The 27395-nt window shown below is 45.1% G+C and overlaps 1 protein-coding gene across 14 annotated transcripts in view; it reads right to left on the minus strand.

Moving 5' to 3' along the window:
• Positions 1 to 27395, minus strand: part of PTPRF (protein tyrosine phosphatase receptor type F) — a 1072658-nt gene that overhangs the window by 162828 nt on the left and 882435 nt on the right. For all 14 annotated transcript variants that reach the window (XM_069738054.1, XM_069738062.1, XM_069738067.1 and 11 more), the window contains one exon: positions 2411 to 2556. In XM_069738054.1, coding sequence (XP_069594155.1) covers positions 2411 to 2556 — 146 coding nt within the window. The remainder of the gene's footprint in view (positions 1 to 2410; positions 2557 to 27395) is intronic.

The raw sequence follows: 27395 nt of genomic DNA on the forward strand, positions 1-27395 counted from the left end.
AGAGTAAAAGATACCGTACTTTTAAAAACCGTCTATCCACCTAGCCTCCACCCTGGCAGCTTCTCCCCGCCCGCTGCCAGTGACTGAAAGGCCTCTCCCTGCATATGTGTACAGAGCAGCGGGCAGCGGATAGAGAAAAGCCTCGGGGGACCCGCTGGCGGTTTTCAAAGTACGTTTAACAGACCTGTAGACCTGGCTGCGGCCAGAATTTATACACATCCCTCTACCCAGTAGTGGCAGGAATTAGCCAATGTTTTCAGTCAAGTAACTCAATTTCCACACTGTGTCTTTTGATGAAAAACATATATGAATTCATATTATATATTATTTCATGTTTTGTTATTTCGATGGCTATATGATATAATGTTGCAGTAGATATTGGAGAATTTGTTTTTAAACAATCAAACTTGCGAAAAATCTATATTTTTCTCAATCCTTGGTCCTGCGGAGGTGTTTCCCGTCTCCTCCCAAGCGCAACTGAACTGCCATAGGAGGGGTTCTTATAGTGACTACATGGGTGCAAAATCAATTCTGATTGGTTCAAAGTTTTAAACTTGTGAAATGATGTGATTAACAAGCATGTTACAAAATACTGATTAAATAATAGGATGAATACATCTGCTATTAATTATATAAAATTAACGCATACATTTGGAAAAAAATGCAGCAAACGACACTTTAGGCTGTGTGCCCACGTTGCGTTTTTTGTGCGTTTCCGCTGCATTTTTTGCAGCAGCGGAAACGCTTAAAAAACGCATTCCCATGCAATCCTATGGGATTCCGCAGTTGCTGTGCTCATGCTGTGGATTTTCCCGCTGCAGAATCGCATAGCGGTAAAATCCACAGCATGTTCATTATTTCTATGGAATCCCGGTGATTCTGCCGCCATAGGATTGCATTGGCTATGCCCACCATGCGTAAAGTGAGTGCTTCATGTGCAGATGGTACCCAGGGTTTGGAGGAGAAGAGACTCTCCTTCAGACCCTGGGTACAATATTCCTGTATAAAAAAAATAATTAAAATAAAAAATAGGGATATACTTACCTTCTGATGGCCCCCGGAGTCCTCCCGCCTCTCAGCGGTGCACGCGGCGGCTTCCGTTCCCAGGGATGCATTGTGCGAATCACCTGAGAAGACATCACGGTCACGCAACCCTGACGTCAAAGGTCCTTCGCGCAAAGCATCCCTGGGAATGGAATGTACCGGGAGCGCCACTGAGGAGATCGGGGGCTGTCGGAAGGTAAGAATAGACAAATTTTGGGGCTGTTGGAAGGTGAGAATAACCATATTTTTATTATTTTTTTTATTATTTTTAACATTCTATCATTTACTATTGATGCCGCATAGGCAGCATCATTAGTAAAAAGTTGGTCACACTTGTTAAGCACTATGCTTGACAAGAGTGACCAACCTGTCAATTACTTTTCCAAGCGATGCTTCAAATTGCTAGTAACGCACAAACATTCTGCAAGCTAAAAACGCTTGCAAAATGCGGCAGGGAGTTGCGGAAATGCTGCGGACATTTCCGCAGCATTTCTGCAACGTGGGCACATAGCCTTACAGTAACAATTTAAAAAAAAACGAATCCAAATGGAAAGAGAAGAAACATTGAAAATTAAGAAGAAATGGAGTCCATTTGCTCTGTACAATCCTATGACTAGCACAGTACACGTCACAGAAGCTTTTTCAAGTAAGACGACGTATACCCTGCGTTTAGCTTTTAACACACGGTGGACCTCGTCTAAGATCTTCTACCTTTAAAAATATAACTCTGGAATAAGAAGTCACCCGAGAGCAGCAGAAGCCTTGTGTGAATCAGATCAAATACCACCACAATGTAGATATCCTTGGAATCCATGTACTAACATCCCTTTAACTAAACCATCCGTAGTGTGTAGGAACTTGGAACACAGTAAATGTGTCTAATTTTTTGGGGGGAGGAGGGTGAGGAGCAGGCTGCAAATAATGAGACTCTCGGAAATAAAGCTGAGGAGGCAGGCAGTACATCTGATACAAATAAATTAATTCCTCTCCTCACTTCGGCTCTATCTTCCCTTTCATTCTTGAATAGTGACTGATACAATTATTTCAATTCCACCCATTAAATCTTCGCGCCTGGAAATGCAGAGAACAATTCTAATTTTATGTGAAGAGAACCCATTTGCTTATCAGTGATACTGAGAAAGGAGAGTGACCCGTCCTTATTGCCCGGGATGACAGCCGAGGGCGGACAAAATCTCGTTACAGGAGGGATGGAGATGGCAGAACATTACATGGCTGACTATTGCGATCACATTCTGTTTCACCATAAATGATCTCGTTAGTTTCTCCGCATCAGGGCTCATAGCCTGACAGACAGAGGGGATGTACTGGGAAGTCTCTGGCCCTTGTCTCTAGCGCTGGCACTTACCTCGAAACGCTGTGAGCTGACTTTTTTCCCCTTCTTCATCCAGGTGATTCTTGGCTTTGGATCTCCTGTGGCCTGGCACACAAAGGAGGCAACTCCACCTGATATTCCAATCTGGTCATCCGGCTTCCGGATAAAGACTGGCTCACCTGCGGAAAAAGACATTACGGCATTAGGCACGCCACCACAGGACGCTTATTGCCCCATTTACATGGTCACTGGAAAGCAAAGTTAACTGGCGGCCGACTTTGTGGACGTCTGCTCTGCAATAAACACAAAAACGAACTCGCTGTCGCCCAGTGACAATGTGGCTTAACGAGACAGTAAAACGGAGGCACAAGCTGTCTTATAGGAAGAATATGAAACACATTCACTGGTAAAAAATGTTAGCGCTTCCAGGTTGCAACAATACTTTATGTGGCATTTTATAAAAGACGAGTTCAACTGTTCTGTGCCATCAGACAGTGACACCGGACTGGGAATCCATTTGTCTTGTCTCCTCCATAATTGTTATTTAAAAAATACATGACGTCGCCATTTGCTACATTCCCTATAATCATATTTATTACTTTCTGCCGCATACAGGTTTAATGGAGAGACGTAGTCCTGCAATGATCTGCTGCTCTCATCTGACCTCTCCGCTCTCTCGCCTCCAGACTTCTGTGCTGCCCTTTCCAACCTTCCCTTAAGAACACTTTGTTCTCGGTACAATATATCATCAGCTGTCCACTTTCACATACATCAGGAGCTTTATTAGCTATTAATTAATGATCACAAATAACTTCCAACAATGCAAAATACAGGATATGTCAGTGGGTGTAAATATAAAATATGTACGGTAAGCGTGGAGATCTTTTATTTAAAGGAAATCTGTCAGCAGGTTTGTACAAATGGTGTTTAAAAATATTCGACCTTTGCGTGTACATAGCTCCTGTGTATCTCCATGCATATGAATTAAGCATAGGAGCTGCGTACACAAAACGACTATGTGTCATCTTCATCATTTTCTATTTTGGATACAGCTCTTTAAAATTGTTGAATACTTCATACTTAGCATCTATTTAAGTCCAGGTTTACATCTGAGATGAGAAAAATCACTCATTAAACCTGTATATTAGGTCTCTGAAGGATCCAAATTTAAGGATTTGAATACTTAATTTTTTTTAAAGCGTTTTCTTTGTGATAAAATGGAAATATCATCGCTAAAAATCATAATAATAATAAAAAAAGTTTCTTAATTTTCAGGCCGAGAATACATCCATAAAGGAAACGTCAAGTCATGACGCCCTATAAGAAATTATACTAATCCGCCATTTCTTTTATTACCATTATGCCAATCATCCCTGCACTTAGATGGATAGAGCTTAGTGGTGGTGGAGTCTGACGGGTTAGTTAGGCATCCAAAAAGCTGATAAAATTCTAGCACCTGGCGTAAAATGTCTCTCCTTTACTGACTCACACACATGTAGCCATGTGCGGCGGTCAGGAGCAGAGCCTAGGTGTCCATTATGGCTCACAATGGGAGAATGTGTCAAAAAGCAGTCACAGTCGTCTAGAATGTGGAAGCTATGACACTAGTCTTCTGTCCAGATGACACCAGTAATCTATCAGGGATCATACAGGGGTCTGCGAAATGACAGGACCATAAACAAAGCGGGAAGCTGTCACCAGCTATATGGCGCAGACATTGAGGTGTCACGAAGAAAAGAATCAGGACTAGACAGAGGTGAACGGCTCGGTGTTATCTGTGCTGGGATTAAATCCGGTCTTCCCGAGTGCTGTCCCGGCTTGTCATGCTCACGCACCAGGTGACGGCGCAGTTAATGGATTTAAAAGGTGAGGGAAGCTGGTATCTGTCAGTCAATATCACTGGAAAAGTATCAATGGAAATCTGTCAAGCTGTGATAAAAGTATCGATCTGCGTTCTCGAGTCACGGGGCGGGTAAAGCGTACAGGATGCTGAAACCTTAGTGCTAATCTGCTCGGAGTTCTGGAAGACACAGCCTGGAAACTGGCAGGTATATAACGGGGTGATGCATGATGGCGATGGATGAATAATCTAATTACCCTTATTATCTGGACGTCGGTTATTTGTGAGAGCCAGCTTAAGTCTGTAAATGTATAGTGGGTCCCATACATAGAAATCTATCATATACAGTCAGACTTAGGATATAAAACATCATGAAAGATCAAATAAACCTGGAATCTGGTGAAGATCATTGTAGGCACCATATATATTATACATACAGTGGGGCAAAAAAGTATTTAGTCAGTCAGCAATAGTGCAAGTTCCACCACTTAAAAAGATGAGAGGCGTCTGTAATTTACATCATAGGTAGACCTCAACTATGGGAGACAAACTGAGAAAAAAAAATCCAGAAAATCACATTGTCTGTTTTTTTAACAATTTATTTGCATATTATGGTGGAAAATAAGTATTTGGTCAGAAACAAAATTTCATCTCAATACTTTGTAATATATCCTTTGTTGGCAATGACAGAGGTCAAACGTTTTCTGTAAGTCTTCACAAGGTTTCCACACACTGTTGTTGGTATGTTGGCCCATTCCTCCATGCAGATCTCCTCTAGAGCAGTGATGTTTTTGGCTTTTCGCTTGGCAACACGGACTTTCAACTCCCTCCAAAGGTTTTCTATAGGGTTGAGATCTGGAGACTGGCTAGGCCACTCCAGGACCTTGAAATGCTTCTTACGAAGCCACTCCTTCGTTGCCCTGGCAGTGTGCTTTGGATCATTGTCATGTTGAAAGACCCAGCCACGTTTCATCTTCAATGCCCTTGCTGATGGAAGGAGGTTTGCATTCAAAATCTCACGATACATGGCCCCATTCATTCTTTCATGTACCCGGATCAGTCGTCCTGGCCCCTTTGCAGAGAAACAGCCCCAAAGCATGATGTTTCCACCACCATGCTTTACGGTAGGTATGGTGTTTGATGGATGCAACTCAGTATTCTTTTTCCTCCAAACACGACAAGTTGTGTTTCTACCAAACAGTTTCAGTTTGGTTTCATCAGACCATAGGACATTCTCCCAAAACTCCTCTGGATCATCCAAATGCTCTCTAGCAAACTTCAGACGGGCCCGGACATGTACTGGCTCAAGCAGTGGGACACGTCTGGCACTGCAGGATCTGAGTCCATGGTGGCGTAGTGTGTTACTTATGGTAGGCCTTGTTACATTGGTCCCAGCTCTCTGCAGTTCATTCACTAGGTCCCCCCGCGTGGTTCTGGGATTTTTGCTCACCGTTCTTGTGATCATTCTGACCCCACGGGGTGGGATTTTGCGTGGAGCCCCAGATCGAGGGAGATTATCAGTGGTCTTGTATGTCTTCCATTTTCTAATTATTGCTCCCACTGTTGATTTCTTCACTCCAAGCTGGTTCGCTATTGCAGATTCAGTCTTCCCAGCCTAGTGCAGGGCTACAATTTTGTTTCTGGTGTCCTTTGACAGCTCTTTGGTCTTCACCATAGTGGAGTTTGGAGTCAGACTGTTTGAGGGTGTGCACAGGTGTCTTTTTATACTGATAACAAGTTTAAACAGGTGCCATTACTACAGGTAATGAGTGGAGGAAAGAGGAGACTCTTAAAGAAGAAGTTACAGGTCTGTGAGAGCCAGAAATCTTGATTGTTTGTTTCTGACCAAATACTTATTTTCCACCATAATATGCAAATAAAATGTTAAAAAAACAGACAATGTGATTTTCTGGATTTTTTTTTCTCAGTTTGTCTCCCATAGTTGAGGTCTACCTATGATGTAAATTACAGACGCCTCTCATCTTTTTAAGTGGTGGAACTTGCACTATTGCTGTCTGACTAAATACTTTTTTGCCCCACTGTATATCTGTTTGTTGCAGTTCCCTGATAACTAAACCACCAGTGACAAGGTTACTTGCATATATCTCTGTAAATACTTTCCTGCTGAGTTTACATTTACACATAGAAGATAATCTGAACAAGCAAAGCCGCAGCACATAGCATGGTGGAGAGATCGAACAGTAGCCTAAGGCTACTTTCACACTAGCGTCGGTACGGGGCCGTCGCCATGCGTCGGCCCGACATAGCGACGCAAACTGCGAAAAAAATGAACAACGGGGGCAGCGGATGCAGTTTTACAACGCATCCGCTGCCCCATTGTAAGGTCCGGGGAGGAGGGGGAGGAGTTCCGGCCGCGCATGCACGGTCGTAAATGGCGGACACGACGCACAAAAAAAAGGTTACATGCAACGTTTTTTTGTGCCGACGGTCCGCCAAATTATGCGTCGCTAACGCAAGTCTATGGAGAAAAAACGAATCCTGCGGGCACATTTGCAGGATGCGTTTTTTCTCCAAAACGACGCATTGTGACGTACGTCAAACAACGCAAGTGTGAAAGTACAAAAGAGAATAGAACCCTGTTCACACAGGTTATATACAGATGATCAGGTTTTTAAATACATCAGATAGGGATTGCATACATTAGTTAGGACTGCTCTGATAAGGGTATACCGTGAAGATTGGTAGAGCAGCTTAGTATACATTTTTTGCAAAAAACGTATCAACCAAATACCCTGTTTTTTACATCTTTTACTAGCACTTGCGGATTACTGCAACATTTTTTCAAACTGAGTGTTTTTGGTTTTACTATTCTCTTTTGTGTCTTCAGGTTTCTTGGTGGTGTGTGAACATGATCATACAGACTTGTTCACTGTGCAAGTAGCCCATGTGTTCCTGTTTCCATAATTGTTCTCTTGTGTCTACAAGACTGGGGAGTTCCACCACTCCTCTTGGGCTATCTGCACAATAGCTGTTCTACCCTGTATGCACACATGGATTTTTCCTCTCTGAACCCTGTTCACACAGGTTATATACAGATGATCAGGTTTTTAAATACATCAGATAGGGATTGCATACATTAGTTAGGACTGCTCTGATAAGGGTATACCGTGAAGATTGGTAGAGCAGCTTAGTATACATTTTTTGCAAAAAACGTATCAACCAAATACCCTGTTTTTTACATCTTTTACTAGCACTTGCGGATTACTGCAACATTTTTTCAAACTGAGTGTTTTTGGTTTTACTATTCTCTTTTGTGTCTTCAGGTTTCTTGGTGGTGTGTGAACATGATCATACAGACTTGTTCACTGTGCAAGTAGCCCATGTGTTCCTGTTTCCATAATTGTTCTCTTGTGTCTACAAGACTGGGGAGTTCCACCACTCCTCTTGGGCTATCTGCACAATAGCTGTTCTACCCTGTATGCACACATGGATTTTTCCTCTCTGAACCCTGTTCACACAGGTTATATACAGATGATCAGGTTTTTAAATACATCAGATAGGGATTGCATACATTAGTTAGGACTGCTCTGATAAGGGTATACCGTGAAGATTGGTAGAGCAGCTTAGTATACATTTTTTGCAAAAAACGTATCAACCAAATACCCTGTTTTTTACATCTTTTACTAGCACTTGCGGATTACTGCAACATTTTTTCAAACTGAGTGTTTTTGGTTTTACTATTCTCTTTTGTGTCTTCAGGTTTCTTGGTGGTGTGTGAACATGATCATACAGACTTGTTCACTGTGCAAGTAGCCCATGTGTTCCTGTTTCCGCAAGTGTGAAAGTAGCCTAAGGCTACTTTCACACATCAGGTTTTCAGCGTCAGGCACAATCCGGCGAATGTTGGAAAAACTGGATCCGGCGCAGATTGTGAAAAACTGATGCGACGGATCGGTTTTTTTTTATGGATCCGGCTAGCATATCTAGATTATTGGATAAAAAAATTTTTTGGAGCATGCTCAGTTTAAAAAAACGGATCAGGCCGCCAGATCCGCCTTTTTCCAGATCCGGCACCTTTCGGCTCCCATAAGCTTCTATTCTAGCAAACAGCTGGAAGCGCCGGATCTGACGCTTCAGGCTTTTTCGCCAGAGACAAAAAAAACATTGCTATGGACGTTTTTTCAAGAAACCGGAAGCGGCAGATTTGCCGGATCCGGCGAAAACCAGACGAAACGCAATGTCATCCGATGCAATCCGGCACTAATAAAAGTCTATGGGAAAAAAACCTGATCCGGCGGCAACATTCGCCTGATCCGGTTTTTTGAAAATTAGCCGGATTTAGCCTGACACTGAAAACCTGATGTGTGAAAGTAGCCTTAGCCTCTGGAATTACCGTACGGGGAATCTCAGACTACCAAATACTCCAATGCACAATGCAGCTAAGCTGGAGTCAATGATTGTAGCTGCAATATGTGACACTTTCATGCCAGGTGTCAATCAAGTCAAGCTGTAGGTTGTAAGTCATAAAGTTAACTTTGTATCTAACAGATCATCTAGAATTAAGTTTTATCCACATTGTTATTAAACTCTTATATGCTGATGTTAAAGGGAACCGGTCATGTAAAAAAAAAGGTTCTGTATAAATGCTCTTAGAATTGGCACCACATTCTATGAGGACCCCGATCACCAAATGGTCCATGGTATCAAGCATTGTATAGTAAATGTGCATTATGAGCAAAACATAAACTTGACGCGTTGGTGTCATAGACATCAATGTTATTTAAGGTCTCAATGATATATACTGGGGAAGTGTGGAGGGCTATAAAGGCCCATTTAGTGGGGTCAACAATCAGGGAATGAGTGTTCCTAGGAATTGTCTAAATGGGCCTCTACAATCCCCACACTGCGCCAGTACAACACATAGAAAATAAAACACATTTTTGCCCATGACGCCCATAATAACCAAGTGAACGGAACCGGCAATCACAATGTGAGCAAGAAAAACAACCTCTCATCGGGTACGAAGATTGTTGTGCACCGTAAAAATGATTGCTTTCGGCAGCACACCATCCTGTGTAACCAGATGATGTGCTTCCGACAGACATGATGTCCTATAAACACAGAATGGTCACGTTATCAATCGTTCTGTGGACATAGAACGATCGATAATATGTGAAGAGGCCATCAAATGATCGCTGATAGCCGTCATGTAGCCAATCAGCAGTCGTTATATGGCGGAGTTCGGTGTAAATCTAACCCAACTACTGTAGGCCTTGCATAGCGGAAGCTGCCATACTGCTGACATGAGTACAGATGACGGTAGAGATCAAGGTCTGCTTTTCTTTCAGGCTCCGATCACTGCTAACTGCATTACAAGTCACTTTTGCTGTGTTAATTTGATGCCTATGAATAAGCGAGCTACATAAAGCGCATTACAGCCAATATTAGTATTGTTTTTGCTGTATGAACAGGGATCCTCAGGTACATTTCCTGCTCCGTTGTATCAGATACATCCACTCTGCTCCTCATTATTCCATTAGACTGATGAACTGGCAGCACATCAAGATGGATCGTAATGGAAAGAGGCTCCTAGCTGTGGGGAGCTCCAGAAAGCCACAGAAGAGATTCTTCATTGTGCCATGGGCAAAAATCCAAAGCCCCATCTCCCCACCTTCCTGAATTGGGGTCTCTAGGGGTAAAAAGACCCTCACACCAAGCGGATCGAAGCCTTGAGGTAGCCACATCAGTGTTAATGGAGCCCATCAATAATTTAGCAAGTAAAGTAGCCAGCTTGGCTGCCTTAGGGTAAGGAGAGAGAAGCTGCTTGGTTAATAGGTTATAAACTGCAGAGGTGAGCAGGGACCGAGGAAAACAGAAAGATCTCAGACAATCAATGCATGGTAAGGAAATTTATATAAAATCCTGGCTCCTCCAGTCTATGAAATGGAAATCAATGGAAACTTGGTGCTTTAGGCTGCAGTCATACTAGCAGTATTTGGTCAGTATTTTACATCAGTATTTCTCAGCCAAAACCAGGAGTGGGTGATAAATACAGAAGTGGTGAATATGTTTCTATTATACTTTCCCTCTATTTGTTCCACTCCTGGTTTTGGCTACAAATACTGATGTAAAATACTGACCAAATACTGCTAGTGTGACTGCAGCCTTACTGTTACACTTCAGCAGACTGATCCTTTCTAATGGCAGCAGCTATCTATAATATAACGCTGGGAGCGTCACTCTGTCCGAAGCCTTTATAGACTGCGCAAGCGCCGGCGCAGTCTGGGCCTCACAGAGTGACGCTCCCAGGAGATCGCGGTATGCGTAAACACTGAACGCACACCGGGATCTCCACCGGAGAGGCAGGGACGCGCCAGGAGGGTAAGTATGAGCTATATTCACCTGGCCCCGTTCCACCGCTGCGCGCCGCCATCTTGCCGGTCCTCGGCCTGTGACCTTCAGTTCAGAGGGCGCGATGATGCCCTCTGACTGACCAGTCACAGCCAGAGGACCGGGAAGATGGCGGCGCGCAGCGGTAGAACGGGGCCAGGTGAATATAGTAAGTGCTGGGGGGCCTGAGCTGGCGGCGATACCGGCACCTGACCCCCACAGCGCGCCGGTGTCCCCGCCTGCTCAGGCCCCCCAGCACTCGGCGCCCAGCGACCATAGGCGAGTATGGTATTTTTTTGTTTTATATATTGCAGCAGCATACGGGGCATATACAATGGAGCATCTTATGGGGCCATAAACCATAATGGAGCAGTGTACGGGGCATACACTATGGAGCATCTTATGGGGCCATAAACCATAATGGAGCAGTGTACGGGGGCATTACTATGGAGCATCTTATGGGGGCCATAAACCTTTATGGAACAGCGTACGGGGGCATATACTATGGAGCATCTTATGGGGGCCATAAACCTTTATGGAGCAGTGTACGGGGCATATACTACGGAGCATCTTATGGGGGCCATAAACCTTTATGGAGCAGTGTACGGGGGCATATACTATGGAGCATCTTATGGGGGCCATCAACCTTTATGGAGCAGTGTACGGGGCATATACTATGGAGCATTTTATGGGGGCCATAAACCTTTATGGAGCAGCGTATGGGGCATATGGATGGGAGCAGCAAATTAAAGAACGGTGGCGCAGGATGGGAGCAGCACATCTCAGAATGGGGACGCAGGATGGGAGCAGCACATGACAGGATGGGGACACAGGATGGGAGCAGCACGACAGGATGGGGACGCAGGATGGGAGCAGCACATTACAGGATGGGGACGCAGGATGGGAGCAGCACATGTCAGAATGGAGGTGCAGGATGGGAGCAGCACATGACAGGATGGGGACGCAGGATGGGAGCAGCACATGTCAGAACGGGGGCGCAGGATGGGAGCAGCACATGTCAGAATGGGGGCGCAGGAAGGGAGCAGCACATGTCAGAATGGGGACGCAGGATGGGAGCAGCACATGACAGGATGGGGACGCAGGCTGGGAGCAGCACGACAGGATGGGGACGCAGGATGGGAGCAGCACATTACAGGATGGGGACGCAGGATGGGAGCAGCACATGTCAGAACGGGGTCGCAGGATGGGAGCAGCACATGTCAGAATGGGGGCGCAGGATGGGAGCAGCACATATCAGAATGGGGGCACAGGATGGGAGCAGCACATGACAGGATGGGGACGCAGGATGGGAGCAGCACATGACAGGATGGGGGCGCAGGATGGAGCAGCACATACCAGGATGGAGACCATATACCAATATAAATGCTCGCCACCCGGGCGTAGAACGGGTTCAATAGCTAGTAATAATATATCAGGGATTGTCTACTATATAATTGTCTAAGGGTCACTTCCGTCTGTCCTTTCTGTCGCGGATATTCATTGGTCGTGGCCTCTGTCTGTCATGGAAATACAAGTCGCTGATTGGTCGTGGCATAACGCCCACGGCCATTGCCACGACCAATCAGCGATGAGCACAGTCCGGCGGCAACATGGCCGTTCCTTCCTCCCCGCAGTCAGTTCCCGCTCCATACTCCCCTCCAGTCAGCGCTCACACAGGGTTAATGGCAGCGCTAATGGACCGCGTTATACCGCGGTGTAACGCACTCCATTAACGCTGCTATTAACCCTGTGTGACCAAGTTTTTACTATTGATGCTGCCTATGCAGCATCAATAGTAAAAATATCTAATGTTAAAAATAATAATAAAAAAAAATCATAATATACTCACCTTCCGGTGCCTTTCCCGCTCCTCGCGACGCTCCGGTGACCGGTCCATGCATTGCGATCTCGCGAGATGATGATGTAGCGGTCTCGCGAGACCGCTATGTCATCATCTCGCGAGACCGCAATGCACTCTTGAGACCGGAGCGCGTGAGGAGTGGCGGTAAGCGCTTCCTGGATCCAGGGGCCAACGGAAGGTGAGTGTATAACTATTTTTTATTTTAATTCTTTTTTTTAAACAGGGATATGATGCCCACATTGCTATATACTACGTGGGCTGTGCAATATACTACACGGGCTGGGCAATATACTACGCGGACTGGGCAATATACTACGTGGGCTGGGCAATATACTACGTGCGCTAGGCAATATACTACACGGCTGTGCAATATATTACGCGGGCTGTGCAATATACTACGCGGGCTGTGCAATATACTACGTGGCTGGGCAATATACTACGTGACTGGGTAATATACTACGTGACTGGGCAATATAGTACGTGGGCTGGGCAATATACTACGTGACTGGGCAATATACTACGTGGCTGGGCAATATACTACGCGGGCTGTGCAATATACTACGTGGCTGGGCAATATACTACGTGGCTGGGCAATATACTATGTGACTGGGCAATATACTACGTGACTGGGCAATATACTACGTGGCTGGGCTATATACTACGTGACTGGGCAATATACTACGTGACTGGGCAATATAGTACGTGGGCTGGGCAATATACTATGTTACTGGGAAATATACTACGTGACTGGGAAATATACTATGTGACTGAGCAATATAGTACGTGACTGGGCAATATACTATGTGGTTGGGCAATATACTACGTGGTTGGGCAATATACTACGTGGCTGGGCAATATACTACGTGGGCGGGCAATATACTACGTGGGCTGTGCAATATACTACGTGGACATGCATATTCTATATGTTATATTTAGCTGATGTTCTGCACAACAAAGATACATAAATGTAACTTTATGAATTGTCTTCTGTTGTCTATGTTGTCTGATCATCTTCTCACTTTTTGGAGGATTACAATACAGAAGTTGTCACTTACCGGTAGGTTTTCTATGGAAAAATCTAATTTGCTCAATTATAGGGATAGATCATATCGCAATTGGAAAGTTGTCTAACTTGGAAGCCTATGGTCAATATACGTGGGGAAATCCTCCAGACATATACTTTTAATGGAGAGCTCGAATGTGATGTAAAAAGGATCCCATATTCTGTTCCTGTAGATATTTTATTTTTGGGGGGCGGGGTGGGGGATCTGTTATGAGAACCAGGTCCATACAGAATATTATTACGGAACACATTTGACTCGGATCCCAGCAGCTATAAAAGAAGAAATGTGGGTGAGCAGCAGAAAGATGACAGATGAAGCCCCGCATTCCTGCACCTATCCTGCATTACCCGGGGAACGCTGGCTGATGCCCGCACCATATGTTAATCTCTGTCTGTAGATTCCTCATCATCCCAGAATTAAATATCACTCAGACGCCTCACCACGGCAGGCAGCGCCTTATCAGGATTGTAGCTAATAAGGAAGATGCGACATTTAACCTACGGAGAGATTTTCTGCTGCGAGTTCCAATTTACATTAATGAGTGTTTTATTCTGTAGATCTCCAAATAACAGTGCTATTACCGAAGCGGCTCGTACCAGGGCCACGCACTAATCCTAATGGCAGTTAATGGCACAGATAATGAGCATCATGAAGACTTACAGCCGATTGGCTGTCTGGGTGCGCCTGCCTGGAAGGTCTACTTGGCTGAATAAAGGGATCACCGATAGGTAACAGAGCATATTAATGATTTACCTGCAAAAGCTCAAAAAAATCAAGGTGGCTCCAAAGTATCCTGAGACGACCCAGAAAACAAACAACTGCACGCGCCTCAGGAGCCTCCCGGCCCGGAACTGTGAGGACATGATTATGGGGCCTCAGGAGCCTCCCGGCCCAGTAATGTGAGCACATGATTATGGGGCCTAATCTCGCCCCCGTACTGTGAGCACATGGCCCAGTAATGTGAGCACACGAATACGGGGCCCCGGGGGGTTCCCAACCCAGTACTGTGAGCACATGATTATGGGGCCCCGGGGGCTTCCTGGCCCAGTACTGTGAGCACATGATTATGGGGCCTAACCTCGCCCCCGTACTGTGAGCACATGATTATGGGGCCTCGGCAGGCTCTTGGCCCAGTACTGTGAGCACATGATTATGGGGCCTCGGGGCGGTACCCGGCCCAGTACTGTGAGCACATGATTATGGAACCTCAAGAGCCCCCCGGCCCAGTACTGTGAGCACATGATTATGGAACCTCAGGAGCCTCCCACCACAGTACTGTGAGCACATGATTATGGGGCCTCGGATAGTTCCTGGCCCAGTACTGTGATCACATGATTATGGAACCTCAGGAGCCCCCCGGCCCAGTACTGTGAGCACATGATTATGGAACCTCAGGAGCCTCCCGGCCCAGTATTGTGAGCACATGATTATGGAACCTCAGGAGCCTCCTGGCCCAGTACTGTGAGCACATGATTATGGAACCTCAGGAGCCTCCCGGCCCAGTACTGTGAGCACACGATTATGGAACCTGAGGAGCCTCCCAGTCCAGTACTGTGAGCACATGATGATGGAACCTCAGGAGCCCCCCAGCCCAGTACTGTGAGCACATGATTATGGGACCTCGGGGAAGTTCCCGGCCCAGTACTGTGAGCACTTATGGAACCTCAGGAGCCCCCCGGCCCAGTACTGTGAGCACATGATTATGGAACCTCAGGAGCCCCCCAGCCCAGTACTGTGAGCACACGATTATGGAACCTCAGGAGCCTCCCGGCCCAGTACTGTGAGCACATGATTATGGAACCTGAGGAGCCTCCCAGTCCAGTACTGTGAGCACATGATTATGGAACCTCAGGAGCCCCCCGGCCCAGTACTGTGAGCACACGATTATGGAACCTCAGGAGCCTCCCGGCCCAGTACTGTGAGCACATGATTATGGAACCTGAGGAGCCTCCCAGTCCAGGACTGTGAGCACATGATTATGGAACCTCAGGAGCCTCCCGGCCCAGTACTGTGGCACACGATTATGGAACCTCAGGAGCCTCCCGGCCCAGTACTGTGTGCACATGATTATGGAACCTCAGGAGCCTCCCGGCCCAGTACTGTGTGCACATGATTATGGGGCCTCAGGGGTTTTCCAGCCCAGTACTGTGTGCACACGATTATGGAACCTCAGGAGAATCCCGACCTAGTACTGTGAACACATGATTATGGAACCTCAGGGGTTTTCCAGCCCAGTACTGTGTGCACACGATTATGGAACCTCAGGAGCCTCCCGGCCCAGTACTGTGAGCACATGATTATGGAACCTCAGGAGCCCCCCGGCCCAGTACTGTGAGCACACGATTATGGAACCTCAGGAGCCTCCCGGTCCAGTAATGTGGCACACGATTATGGAACCTCAGGAGCCTCCCGACCCAGTACTGTGTGCACATGATTATGGGGCCTCAGGGGTTTTCCAGCCCAGTACTGTGTGCACACGATTATGGAGCCTCAGGAGAATCCCGACCCAGTACTGTGAACACATGATTATGGAACCTCAGGGGTTTTCCAGCCCAGTACTGTGTGCACACAATTATGGAACCTCAGGAGCCTCCCGGCCCAGTACTGTGAGCACATGATTATGGGGCCTCGGGGAAGGGGGGTTCCTGGCCCAGTACTGTGTGCACATAACTATGGGACCTCGGAAGGCTCCCGGCCCAGTATTGTGAGCACACAATTATGGGACCTCTTGCCTTTTTAATGGATTAAGATTGCCATAAGAATTAAGCAAGTCTAAAAACTGCAGCAGGTTAGGAGGATAAGTTGCACCCATTAATGGGCCTTGAATATGTATATGCAGACTTCTACCACAAAAAAACTTTCAATAAAAGAAAATGAGACTCAAATCACATGGTGAAACCATCATCCAATTTTTCCATTGGGGCTCATCCAGATAAGTGCCTGCATCAAAAATTTTGATATATTTTATGACGCATCTTAATTTGATGCAGCTTGACGCTCCTGTTAAAGGGACAGTAACTTGGAATGGCTTCACTTTATCCTGTACAGTTCATGATTGTACTGAAGATTTACTTATAACCTTGAGTTTCTCAATATTATTTCACATGGTGCTAGGATTGGCCCTATACAAATAGCATCTTCAGAGAATAAGAGGACTTGGACACTAGCGCCACCGATCGGAAGTAGTGCTTCTAAGGCCGGCGTCACACTAGCGAGTTTTACGGACATATGAGCGCAGAAAATACGTCCAGAAAATACACATTGCACACGGCCCAATGATTCTCTATGGGGCAGCTCCTATCTGCCATATATTACGCATCCGTAATATACGGTATGTTACGGGCGTAGAAAATCGCAGCATGCTGCATTTGTCAGCGTATTGCGCAAAAAAATCGCCAATGAAAGTCTATGGGGGTGAGAAAATTACGGATTACACACGGACCAGCAGTTTGACTTGCGAGAAATACGCAGCGGTGTTCTATAGAAAAGCCGGCAAATCAGCACTGTGTACAGTAAAATCACACTGACAGAATAGAATAGGTAGAATAAATGTGTACACGTGGACCCCTTGAGAACGGCTACACCGCCGAAACGCGCGTCGGGGTGGACACTCCTGGACTTTTTCCCTGGTTGTATACGGGTAATTATATTTGTCATCTTATGTAGCTTGTATTTGGCCCCTGCTATTTATATTTCACACCCTATTACCAAGCTATATATTGATCAGGCGCTATGGGAACTATGCAATATCTATATATAATGACACTGAATAGTAGTAGATATGGTCCTTTTTGCCTGTGTTAACCTCGTTGATAATTGCTTTCTGTCCTGTGAGTGCCCTCATTTCTGACATGTAATAGTGGTTGTACTCCCTTCCTTTTCCACTCGTTTGTCACCTTTTACCTGATTGTTTAATAAATTGATATGTAACATTTAAATTATACTTAGGATTCCTTTGTCGTGTTTTTTCTCTGGTGGATATGTGTACACATAAAATAGATATATACGGTATATATATATATATATATATACATATATATATATATATATATATATATATATATATATATATATATACACATATATATATATATATATATATATATATATATATATATATATATATATATATATTTCAGTGCTAGATGGCAGAAAAGCTGGTAATTCAATTGCCGGCTTTTCCTATCTCCTTCACAAACCCGACAGGATATGAGACATGGTTTGCATACAGTAAACCATCTCATATCCCTTCTTTTATTACATATTCTTCTTTAGTAATGTAATAAGTGTCTTTGTGTCAAATTTGGGGGCTCTAGCTATTAAAGGGTTAAATCCCGGAAAAATTTGGCATGGGCTCCCGCGCAAGTTTCTCCCCAGAGTGGGAAAGTCAGTGACTGAGGGTAGATATTAATAGCCTAGAGAGGGACCATGGTTATTGCCCCCCACCCCCCCGGCTAAAAATATCTGTCCCCAGCCACCCCAGAAAAGGCACATCTGGAAGATGCATCTATTCTGGCACTCAGCCTCTCTCTTCCCACTCCGATGTAGTGGTGGGATATGGGGTAATGAAGGGTTAATGTCACCTTGCTATTGTAAGGTGACATTAAACCAGGTTAATAATGGAGAGGCGTCAATTATGACACCTATCCATTATTAATCGAATAGTACGAAATCGTTAATAAAACACACACAATATTAAAAAGTATTTTAATGAAATAAAGACACATGGTGTTCTGTGTTTCAATATTTTATTATACTCTTAATCCACCTGAAGACCCTTGTCACCTGAAGCAAAGTAAAAAAACAAAACAAACAACAATATTCCATACCGTCCGTCGTTACAGTCTTGTCCCATGCTGTAAATCCATCTGAAGGGGTTAAATCATTTTACACCCAGGAGCTCTGCTAATCCAGGTGTGCTCCTGGCTGTAAAACTTGGTGAATGAATGGAATGCAGGGGAATGTACTGTAGTTTCCTCGAGTCGCGGTGATGCGCCCTCTGCTGGATGAACTCATATGAACTCGAGCGTGGGAACTTTTCAGAATATTTTCCCACACAGGGGCACAGCTGCATTAGCAGAGCTCCTGGGTGTAAAATGATTTAACCCCTTCTGATGGATTTACAGTGGGGACAAGACTAACGATGGAAGGTATGGAATATTGTTGTTTCAGGTGACAAGGGTCTTCAGGTGGACTAAGCGTATAATAAAATATTAAAACACCATGTGTCTTTATTTCATTAAAATACTTTGTAATAATGTGTGTGTGTTTTATTAACCATTTCGTACTATTGGATTAATAATGGATAGGCAATTTTTTCCGAGATTTAACCCTTTAATTTAATAGCTAGAGCCCCCAAATTTGACACAAAGACACTTCTTACATTACTAAAGAGGAATATGTAATAAAAGAAGGGATATGAGATGGTTTACTGTATGTAAACCATGTCTCATATCCTGTCAGGTTTGTGAAGGAGATAGGAAAAGTTGGCAATTGAATTACTGGCTTTTCTGCCATCTAGCGCTGAATTAAATAAATATATATATATATATATATATATATATATATATATGTGTGTGTTACTGACACACACATATATATATATATATATATATATATAGACTGTATATATGTTTTTAAAAATATTTGAGCCGATGGATTCATGATATGTCCATTTTGCAAGCCTGCGAGAAAAAAAATCGCCATACGGATGACACACGGATAAATTTGTGCATAAAAATCGCATCCTCGCATTGAATACGGAACAGTGTTTTTGGACAATTACTGCGTATTACGGCCGTAAAAAACGGACCGTATTTACTTACGCCTAGTGTGACGCCGGCCTAAAAGTCAATATCGACGCTTTAACTAGCCTTGTCGCACGATTTAGGATAAAAGCCAAATCAAAATCTCAAATTGCAAACACGTGTTTCGGGGTGTTGCCACTCCTCAGTGCAATGCATAAGATTTGATTTGGCTGTATGAGAGACCAGTCACTACGGCCTTAGACTCACCTGACTGGATGTAGAATTATGTCACATTAGACCCCAATCAGCTGGTTGTAATAGGAAAAATCAAAGGAAAGAAGAATGGTGGCTTATTCTTGAATGAAGCCCAGAGAACGTGAGAAAGTAAAAAGATTAGTGAAAGTTTACAAAATGACAAGTTCGGCAGTTTAGATCTTAATAGAAAGTGCATTATAGTGATAATTTATGGAACAAGCCGTTATACATACAGTAGATTATTCACCATTAATGTACATCGATGTCTATTTGTAATATATTCTAAAGAACAATTAATCTACGGTATTCAGTGCAAGTCTGATCTCTAGGGAACATACGGTAAGTGAGATACTAATCATTAAAAAACATGACAGTATTTCACTGTTAGGCCGGCGTCACACTGGCATATTGCATCCGATGCGAGATCATCGGATGTGATATGCTAATGACACTCGGCTCCTGCTCGCAGCAGATCAGGAGCCGAGTGTCATGCGTCTGTGCTCTGATTCTCTCGCACAGGGAGGATCGGAGCACAGCTGAGGAGGAGGCGGAGAAATGAATTTCTCCATCTCCTCCATTGCTGGGATCCACTTATAGCGCACATCACTCGGATGATATCCGAGTGTTGTGCGCCGTCTCACTCGCACCCATAGGCTTATATGGGTGCAAGGGAGCCGAGAGTTTTCCTTGGTCCGAGACAATCGCCGCATGCTGCGATTGTCTCGGATCGAGGAAAACGGCTGACAAAAAGTCGGCTGCTGGGAGCGGCCCCATATGGTAACATTGGTCCGAGTGCAATGCGCTTTTTTATCGCATTGCACTCAGCCGTTTAAAGCACCAGTGTGACGCCGGCCTCAGGCTACTTTCACACTTCCGTCGGTACGGGGCCATCGCAAAATAGTGCACAACATGGGCAGCGGATGCAGTTTTCAGACGCATCCGCTTGCCCATTATGAGTTCTGGGGAGGAGGGGGCGAAGTTTCGGTCGCGCACGCATGGTCAAAAATGGCAGACGCGTCGCACAAAAAAAGTTACATTGAACTTTTTTTGTGACGACGGCCCGCCAATTACCAACACATCCAGTGTACAACGTATGGAACGTGTGTCCATACGTCGCGATGCGTCGATAATACAAGTCTATGTGCAAAAAACGCATCCTGTGGGCAACTTTGCAGGATGCGTTTTTTGCACAGAACGACGCATTGCAACATCTTTATAAAGACGGAGCCTAACCTTGCATACACATAATGGCGGCGCCCACCATTCTGAGGCATAAATTACGTGTCAAATAAATAGCGGCAGCCAGAAAGCATCATACGCCTTGCACCAATCGCCCTGCATGGATCAATAGTCTGCATATTTATACCGGCAGGTGCTGAAATCTGAATCATCACCCAGAAATATTCTGTGACTGAAGTGATTGGAGCCGGCTCCGCACTGACCCCACTTCCCAGCCCTTATCATCGTGATCCCTCCTGTCATCCGTGCTGTCAAACGAGGCAATAATGTCACCGTGCCGCAAAGTTCAGCGATAGCAGGCGAGACGACGAGAATCAGAAAGTGCTGACGGCAGCACCGAGCCCTCCGCTCTCAACCTCTCTCAGAGCTGTCGTAACTTTGGCGTCTGTCAAAGACAAGGATGGCCATTTTACAGGAGGGTGACATGGCCGCCACCGAGGGAACCTTGGGATAGAAATATTTAAGGCGAACGGCGTGTTACTGAGCCCTGGGAGGAAAAACTTATTTAAGGCTTGCTCCGCTAATAAATCCTGATGTGAGTTTATTCTCATACGTAGACAGCCGGCTCCAGCCCAACACATATTTCAGCCCATGCGAGGCTGTCGGCGCGGCTAAGGCCGAGCGCAATCTCTGCACCCTGAGGGGTTCAAACAATATTGCAGCCATCCACATGCAGAGGGGCTCTGCTACCAAATACAGAGCTGGATTATTATTCTTCTAGCCGACTTCCTTATCAGTCTGTAGCTTTGGGTTTTGTGAAGTTACCAAAAAAGCGATGAAGCCCCAAATCTTCAACAACTTGAGAAAGGATGTACTCATAAATGCAAAAAGAACGCGGTGTTGTCCCACTGAGACCTGCAGAGCATTGCAAGGCGACACGAGTCATATATTGTCCTAACACTGCATTACATATACACTGCATAAATCCCCTGCAGAGCATTGCAGTGTAGTTACAGAGCATGGATTGGGCACAGTCACTTGATCCCCGCAGGGCACCGCCATACAGTCTATAAGGCTTGCCCAGGCCTACTGACCATATGGATGGGTCCTGCACCATCCTCCCGATCCTGCAGCGCATTGCAAGACAGTCTAGGAATTTGGCACAGCCCCGCAAAAACATTGAAAAAATTAAAATCATACCCAATTATTCTGACTCCTGCAGAGCATTGCAGGACTGGCCATAAAGTCTTGTGCGCTTTCCTTGACCCCTGCATTGTCTTTGTACGACATATTTCATTTTGTAGCTGTTTAGTATGACAAGTTTGTTAGGCTCATCTGCGTATCTTCAGCAACATTAACAGACCCAGAGGGAGAGAAAATCCAGAACTGCCAGTAATTCAGATGCAGAAAACAACAAAAAGCTGTAAATAAATGAAGACAAACAGATATCTTGGCGAGATATTTTGGACATCTGTAGTGGAAGGCGGCCAGTAATTCCTCGGCACAGGGACACCAGTGATAATGGGACAGGACATCTGACCCGGGTCACATCTGCACTTGGGCTTGTATTAGGGGTAGGTATTCGTTACTGAAGCCTTATAGAAAAATATTACAATTTGAGAGTCCTCAGTGGTCGATACCTTTTAATGACTAAATGAAAAGATGGTTACAAATTGCAAGCTTTCCAGACTACTCAGAACAGTACCCAAGTAGTGTCGAAAGCTTACAATTTGTTACCATCTTTTCATTTAGTCATTAAAAGGTATCGACCACTGAGGACTCTCAAATTGTAATATTTTTCCATCTACTGGCTAACACGGTACAAAGATATAAATCTTTCCTGTAATACAAGCCCAAGTGCAGATGTGACCCGGGTCAGATGTCCTGTCCCATTATGATGTTTACTGATAAACATTTGCTTTGAGCTGGCAGACTGCGCAATCCTTCCAGCCATCAGGTCATCATCTCGTTACGGATTCTGCTAATAACAGACAGTAGGGAATGGTGTCAGATTATGGGGATCTCTAATCGTCTTTAGCAAATGATACCAGTGTTATATCTGTAAACTTCTAAATCCTCGGTTCAGGCTGCAAATGTACAGGGAGACATGAAACAATGAAGTATCAACGTGGCATAAATCATCAAATTATGTTTTAATCGTTTGTCTTTTGTATTCCATTTTATCACAACATAAAAGAGTGAAAGTACATCTGGACAATATGGTACTCTGTACTCTGCCTCTATTTATCAGGTTTTATTATCTGAGAAGGTTCTCTAATCCTAAGGACTTATATTCATCAGATTATAAATCGGACAAGGGCAATCTGATAAACCAAAAGTATTGAACTCCGATTAAAAGGAACTTGACATCAGAAATGACGCTGCTCACCTGCAGGTATGGGGTTAATCTGCAGGTTAACAGAGTTAGGATGCTGTCCAGCGATTACACACAGCAGAATGCAGCGGGGAGAAAATAATCTCTATTCTCCACGCCAACCGCTCTGACTGTGCCTCCTGCCCTGACTGACAGCCGGCTGCAATGCAGAGCGAGTGTCACCCAGGGTCGGGGCGCGGGTCAGACCTGCACTGATCGGGCCCTTATGGCATAGACATGTAAGAACTTCTAGTTTGGAGAAACCTTTTAATATATCCCTCTCCAAGTAGGAAGAGTAACGTGTATCATCTCATTACGCCAGATATGTAGATTTGAGCATTTGTTGCAACCAACCTGTTAAAGGGTTGCCTGGTCTAAAATGGCAAGTCTGCAGTCAGTATGTGACCGCAGACCTGTGAATTCTCCAATGTCAGCGCTGGGAACAGCGGTCATGTGACCACAAGTAGGCAGAATCCAAATAGACAGTTTCCAGCATCCTGGCCTGGAGTATGCATATTGCATACTTGCGGACACAGGAGAATCCTCAAAGTGCACAGTGCGTGCGCTGTGAGGACTCACAAGTCTGTAGTTACATAAAATGCCTTCAGATTTGTCGTTTTTGACCGTTTAAAGGGAATACGTTACCAGGTTTACATATGTAACTAGGACTGGTAGAATTGAAGTGCTGCTTCCAACCATGCAAACATCATTCATTTAATTTACTTCTTGCTAAGAAATAATTTTCATCTGAGAACGTTAAAGATGCTGACAAGCAGCAGATGCTGTGACCAGGGCAGGACGTGATGCGCTGCGGTCGGCTCCTCTTGTCCCTGAAGGTTTCAGGTTATAATGTGTTTACTGGAAGAAACAACCATTCTGGAGCCGAGGTCACAGGGTCTGATGTATTGTTCCTTCACTTTACTGGCAACAACATGTGCAAAGAACAAAGCTCATTCTTGCTCCATAACACTGAATCTCCTGCAGCACACACTACATTAAACCAGCTGCAGTCAGAGCACAGAAAGCCGAGCATGCTGCGCAACGACGTCCACCACTACGTGAGCGGCAGGGCCTCCAACACCGAGCTTGCTGCAGAGAACTCAACCACAAGTGTGCTGCAGAGTGCTCAACCACAAGTGTGCTGCAGAGTGCTCAACCACAAGTGTGCTGCAGAGTGCTCAACCACAAGTGTGCTGCAGAGTGCTCAACCACAAGTGTGCTGCAGAGAGCTCAACCACAAGTGTGCTGCAGAGTGCTCAACCACAAGTGTGCTGCAGAGTGCTCAACCACAAGTGTGCTGCAGAGTGCTCAAAGCCCAACGCTGAGCCTGCTGTACAATAATAATAATAATCTTTATTTTTATATAGCACTAACATATTCCGCAGCGCTTTACAGTTTTGCACAGATTATCATCGCTGTCCCCATTGGGGCTCACAGTAGTCTAAATTCCCTATCAGTATGTTTTTGGAGTGTGAGAGGAAACCGGAGAACCCGGAGGAAACATACAAACTCCTTGCAGATGTTGGCCTTGGTGGGATTTGAACCCAAAACTCCAGTGATGCAAAGCTGCAGTGCTAACCACTGAGCCACCGTGCTGCCCCACAATGTACAAGGCTGAGCAAGCAGCACAACGCAGAGTGTGCTGCCGAATGCCAAGCATGCAGCAGAGAACACCCATGGCCAAGCGTGCTGTAGGACACACAATGCCGAATGTGCTGCAGAACACACAAGGGAGAGCGTGCTGCAGAACACACAAGGGAGATCGTGCTGCAAAACACAAGGGAAATCGTGCTACAGAACACACAAGGGAGATCGCGCTGCAGAACACACAAGGGAGATCGTGCAGCAGAACACACAAGGGAGATCGTGCTGCAAAACACAAGGGAAATCGTGCTGCAAAACACACAAGGGAGATCATGCTGCAAAACACAAGGGAAATCGTGCTGCAGAACACACAAGGGAGATCGCGCTGCAGAACACACAAGGAAGATCGTGCTGCAGAACACACAAGGGAAATTGTGCTGCAGAACACACAAGGGAGATCGTGCTGCAGAACACACAAGGGAGATCGTGCTGCAGAACACACAAGGGAGATCGTGCTGCAGAACACACAAGGGAGATCGCGCTGCAGAACACACAAGGGAGATCGCGCTGCAGAACACACAAGGGAGATCGCGCTGCAGAACACACAACGGAGATCGCGCTGCAGAACACACAAGGGAGATCGCGCTGCAGAACACACAAGGGAGATCGCGCTGCAGAACACACAAGGGAGATCGCGCTGCAGAACACACAAGGGAGATCGCACTGCAGAACACACAAGGGAGATCGCGCTGCAGAACACACAAGGGAGATCGCGCTGCAGAACACACAAGGGAGATCGTGCTGCAGAACACACAAGGGAGATCGCGCTGCAGAACACACAAGGGAGATCGCGCTGCAGAACACACAAGGGATATCGCGCTGCAGAACACACAAGGGAGATCGTGCTGCAGAACACACAATGCTGTATGTGCTGCAGAACACACAAGGGAGATCGTGCTGCAGAACATACAATGCTGTATGTGCTGCACAACACCCAGGGCTAGAGCGTGCTGCGCAAATCCCAATGTCGAGCATGCTGCAACGTACCCAAGGCCGAGCATGCTGCAGAACACACTGTTCTAGCAAACGATATGTAAATAATGCTTCAGAGCGGAAAAGGACAATTTAAGGATTTCAATTGCAAAAATGTCTCAGATATTTCTCAAACCCAAGATTCCTGGACCAGAGAATGGTAGCTATCCAGTAATGGAGAATGCATAAATCTCTCGTTATTGCTACATAATAATGGTCATTTAGGCAGATTTGCCCTTCAACATTCTGAATTCTGTCACTACGAAGTGGTAAAATTACTGATGAACAAGCCACAAAGTGGACCTATCTTCGCTGATGTGTGCACTGTATGATCCATAAAACAACTGCATGAACTGTACGTGGTGAACATGATTTCCCCCTTTGATTTACACCTATGCAGCATTCCTGTGAAACCAACGAGAAGTCGCTGACAAATGACACCAAGGACGTCCGACAATAACAGTCCATTTGCGCCAATGCAGGATGTGACTCTTTCAGAGATTATAATCCCCGATCAATCACCAAAGCAATTTCAACAATCATTCTCATAAAAGGTGATTGTCCTCGGCGCCGCTCAGAGAGGAGAGGAAATTCTCAAAAGGTCAAATGACACGATCGCCATTCTATACACGAAAACACCAGGCCTTATTACCGAGAAATCAAAGTCTGCATTTCACAGGAGACTTATTTAGGATGAAAAGAAAGACCGAGTCCAGCCACTGACCTTCTTATTAGTGGATTCTTAAACCTGCGCGTCATCTACTAATTGGCTTTAAAAAAAAAAAAAAAAAGTACAATGGTGGCGGTTATTTATCCATAAATCCATAAAAGGGGAAGGCAAAATATTTGCTAAAAGAAAAGTGGTAGGAGCTGGAATGAGACTACGGAGGGAGGGGAAGTGATAATATCTCCTATACTCATTCCTCCAAATAAAATGTGTGCGCATTCAATCACGGCCCGCAGGACGCCACCGCTTCAAACAATGCCGTTAAATAAGCATCTCTTCACTCTGGCGGCAAAAGCTCTTGATTTGTTTTCTAAACGTGCCGGTGTCTGCAGCCCCCAACTCCCATCGTTCTCAGCTCAGAAACTCACAATGTTACTTAGTGCAAAAGACATTTATGGAAATCAATGAGCATGAGGCGTAAGAGCGAAGATGGAGGAGTGATGAATAGCTTACAGCGCCGGTAGCTATGGTGATGTCTCAATCAAGAACTCAAGACCAACCTTAAAAAAAAAACACAGCTGCATAAGATATTATGGCATAAAGTGTATTAAATATGGCATTTTACAATGAAGTGATCACACTCGCTGGGGTTACCTGCGAATCTCAGGAGAAAAGTAAAAGGCGACGCGTTTTTAACTCCTTTGGCTTGATGGAGGAGCAGCCTCTTCAAATTCATCACTGTCACTGCAGCCCAATTATAAGAGTAATCTGTAATCTAGAGGGATGGGGCTGCTTGGCACTCGATAAATTGGCTATGACCCCACTTAGTGACCACTGCACTGATCTATTTAACTGCTTGTTACAAGATAACTTAATTACCTTACTCCGAAGAATGGAATGCTGCAAAAGTGTGGCAAAAAGGAAAATAGTTCTATAAAAGTGCCGTCACTTGTCATCTTTTTATGCGCTAATTTTGAGGAGACCCATCGAATGAGCATAGAGGTGTCCAAATGTTCCCTTAGGAGGGATTACAACATTGCTGAAAACATGTTCTCACGAGGAAA

Source organism: Ranitomeya imitator, chromosome 8, assembly GCF_032444005.1.
Source record: "Ranitomeya imitator isolate aRanImi1 chromosome 8, aRanImi1.pri, whole genome shotgun sequence".
Taxonomy (NCBI): Eukaryota; Metazoa; Chordata; class Amphibia; order Anura; family Dendrobatidae; genus Ranitomeya; species Ranitomeya imitator.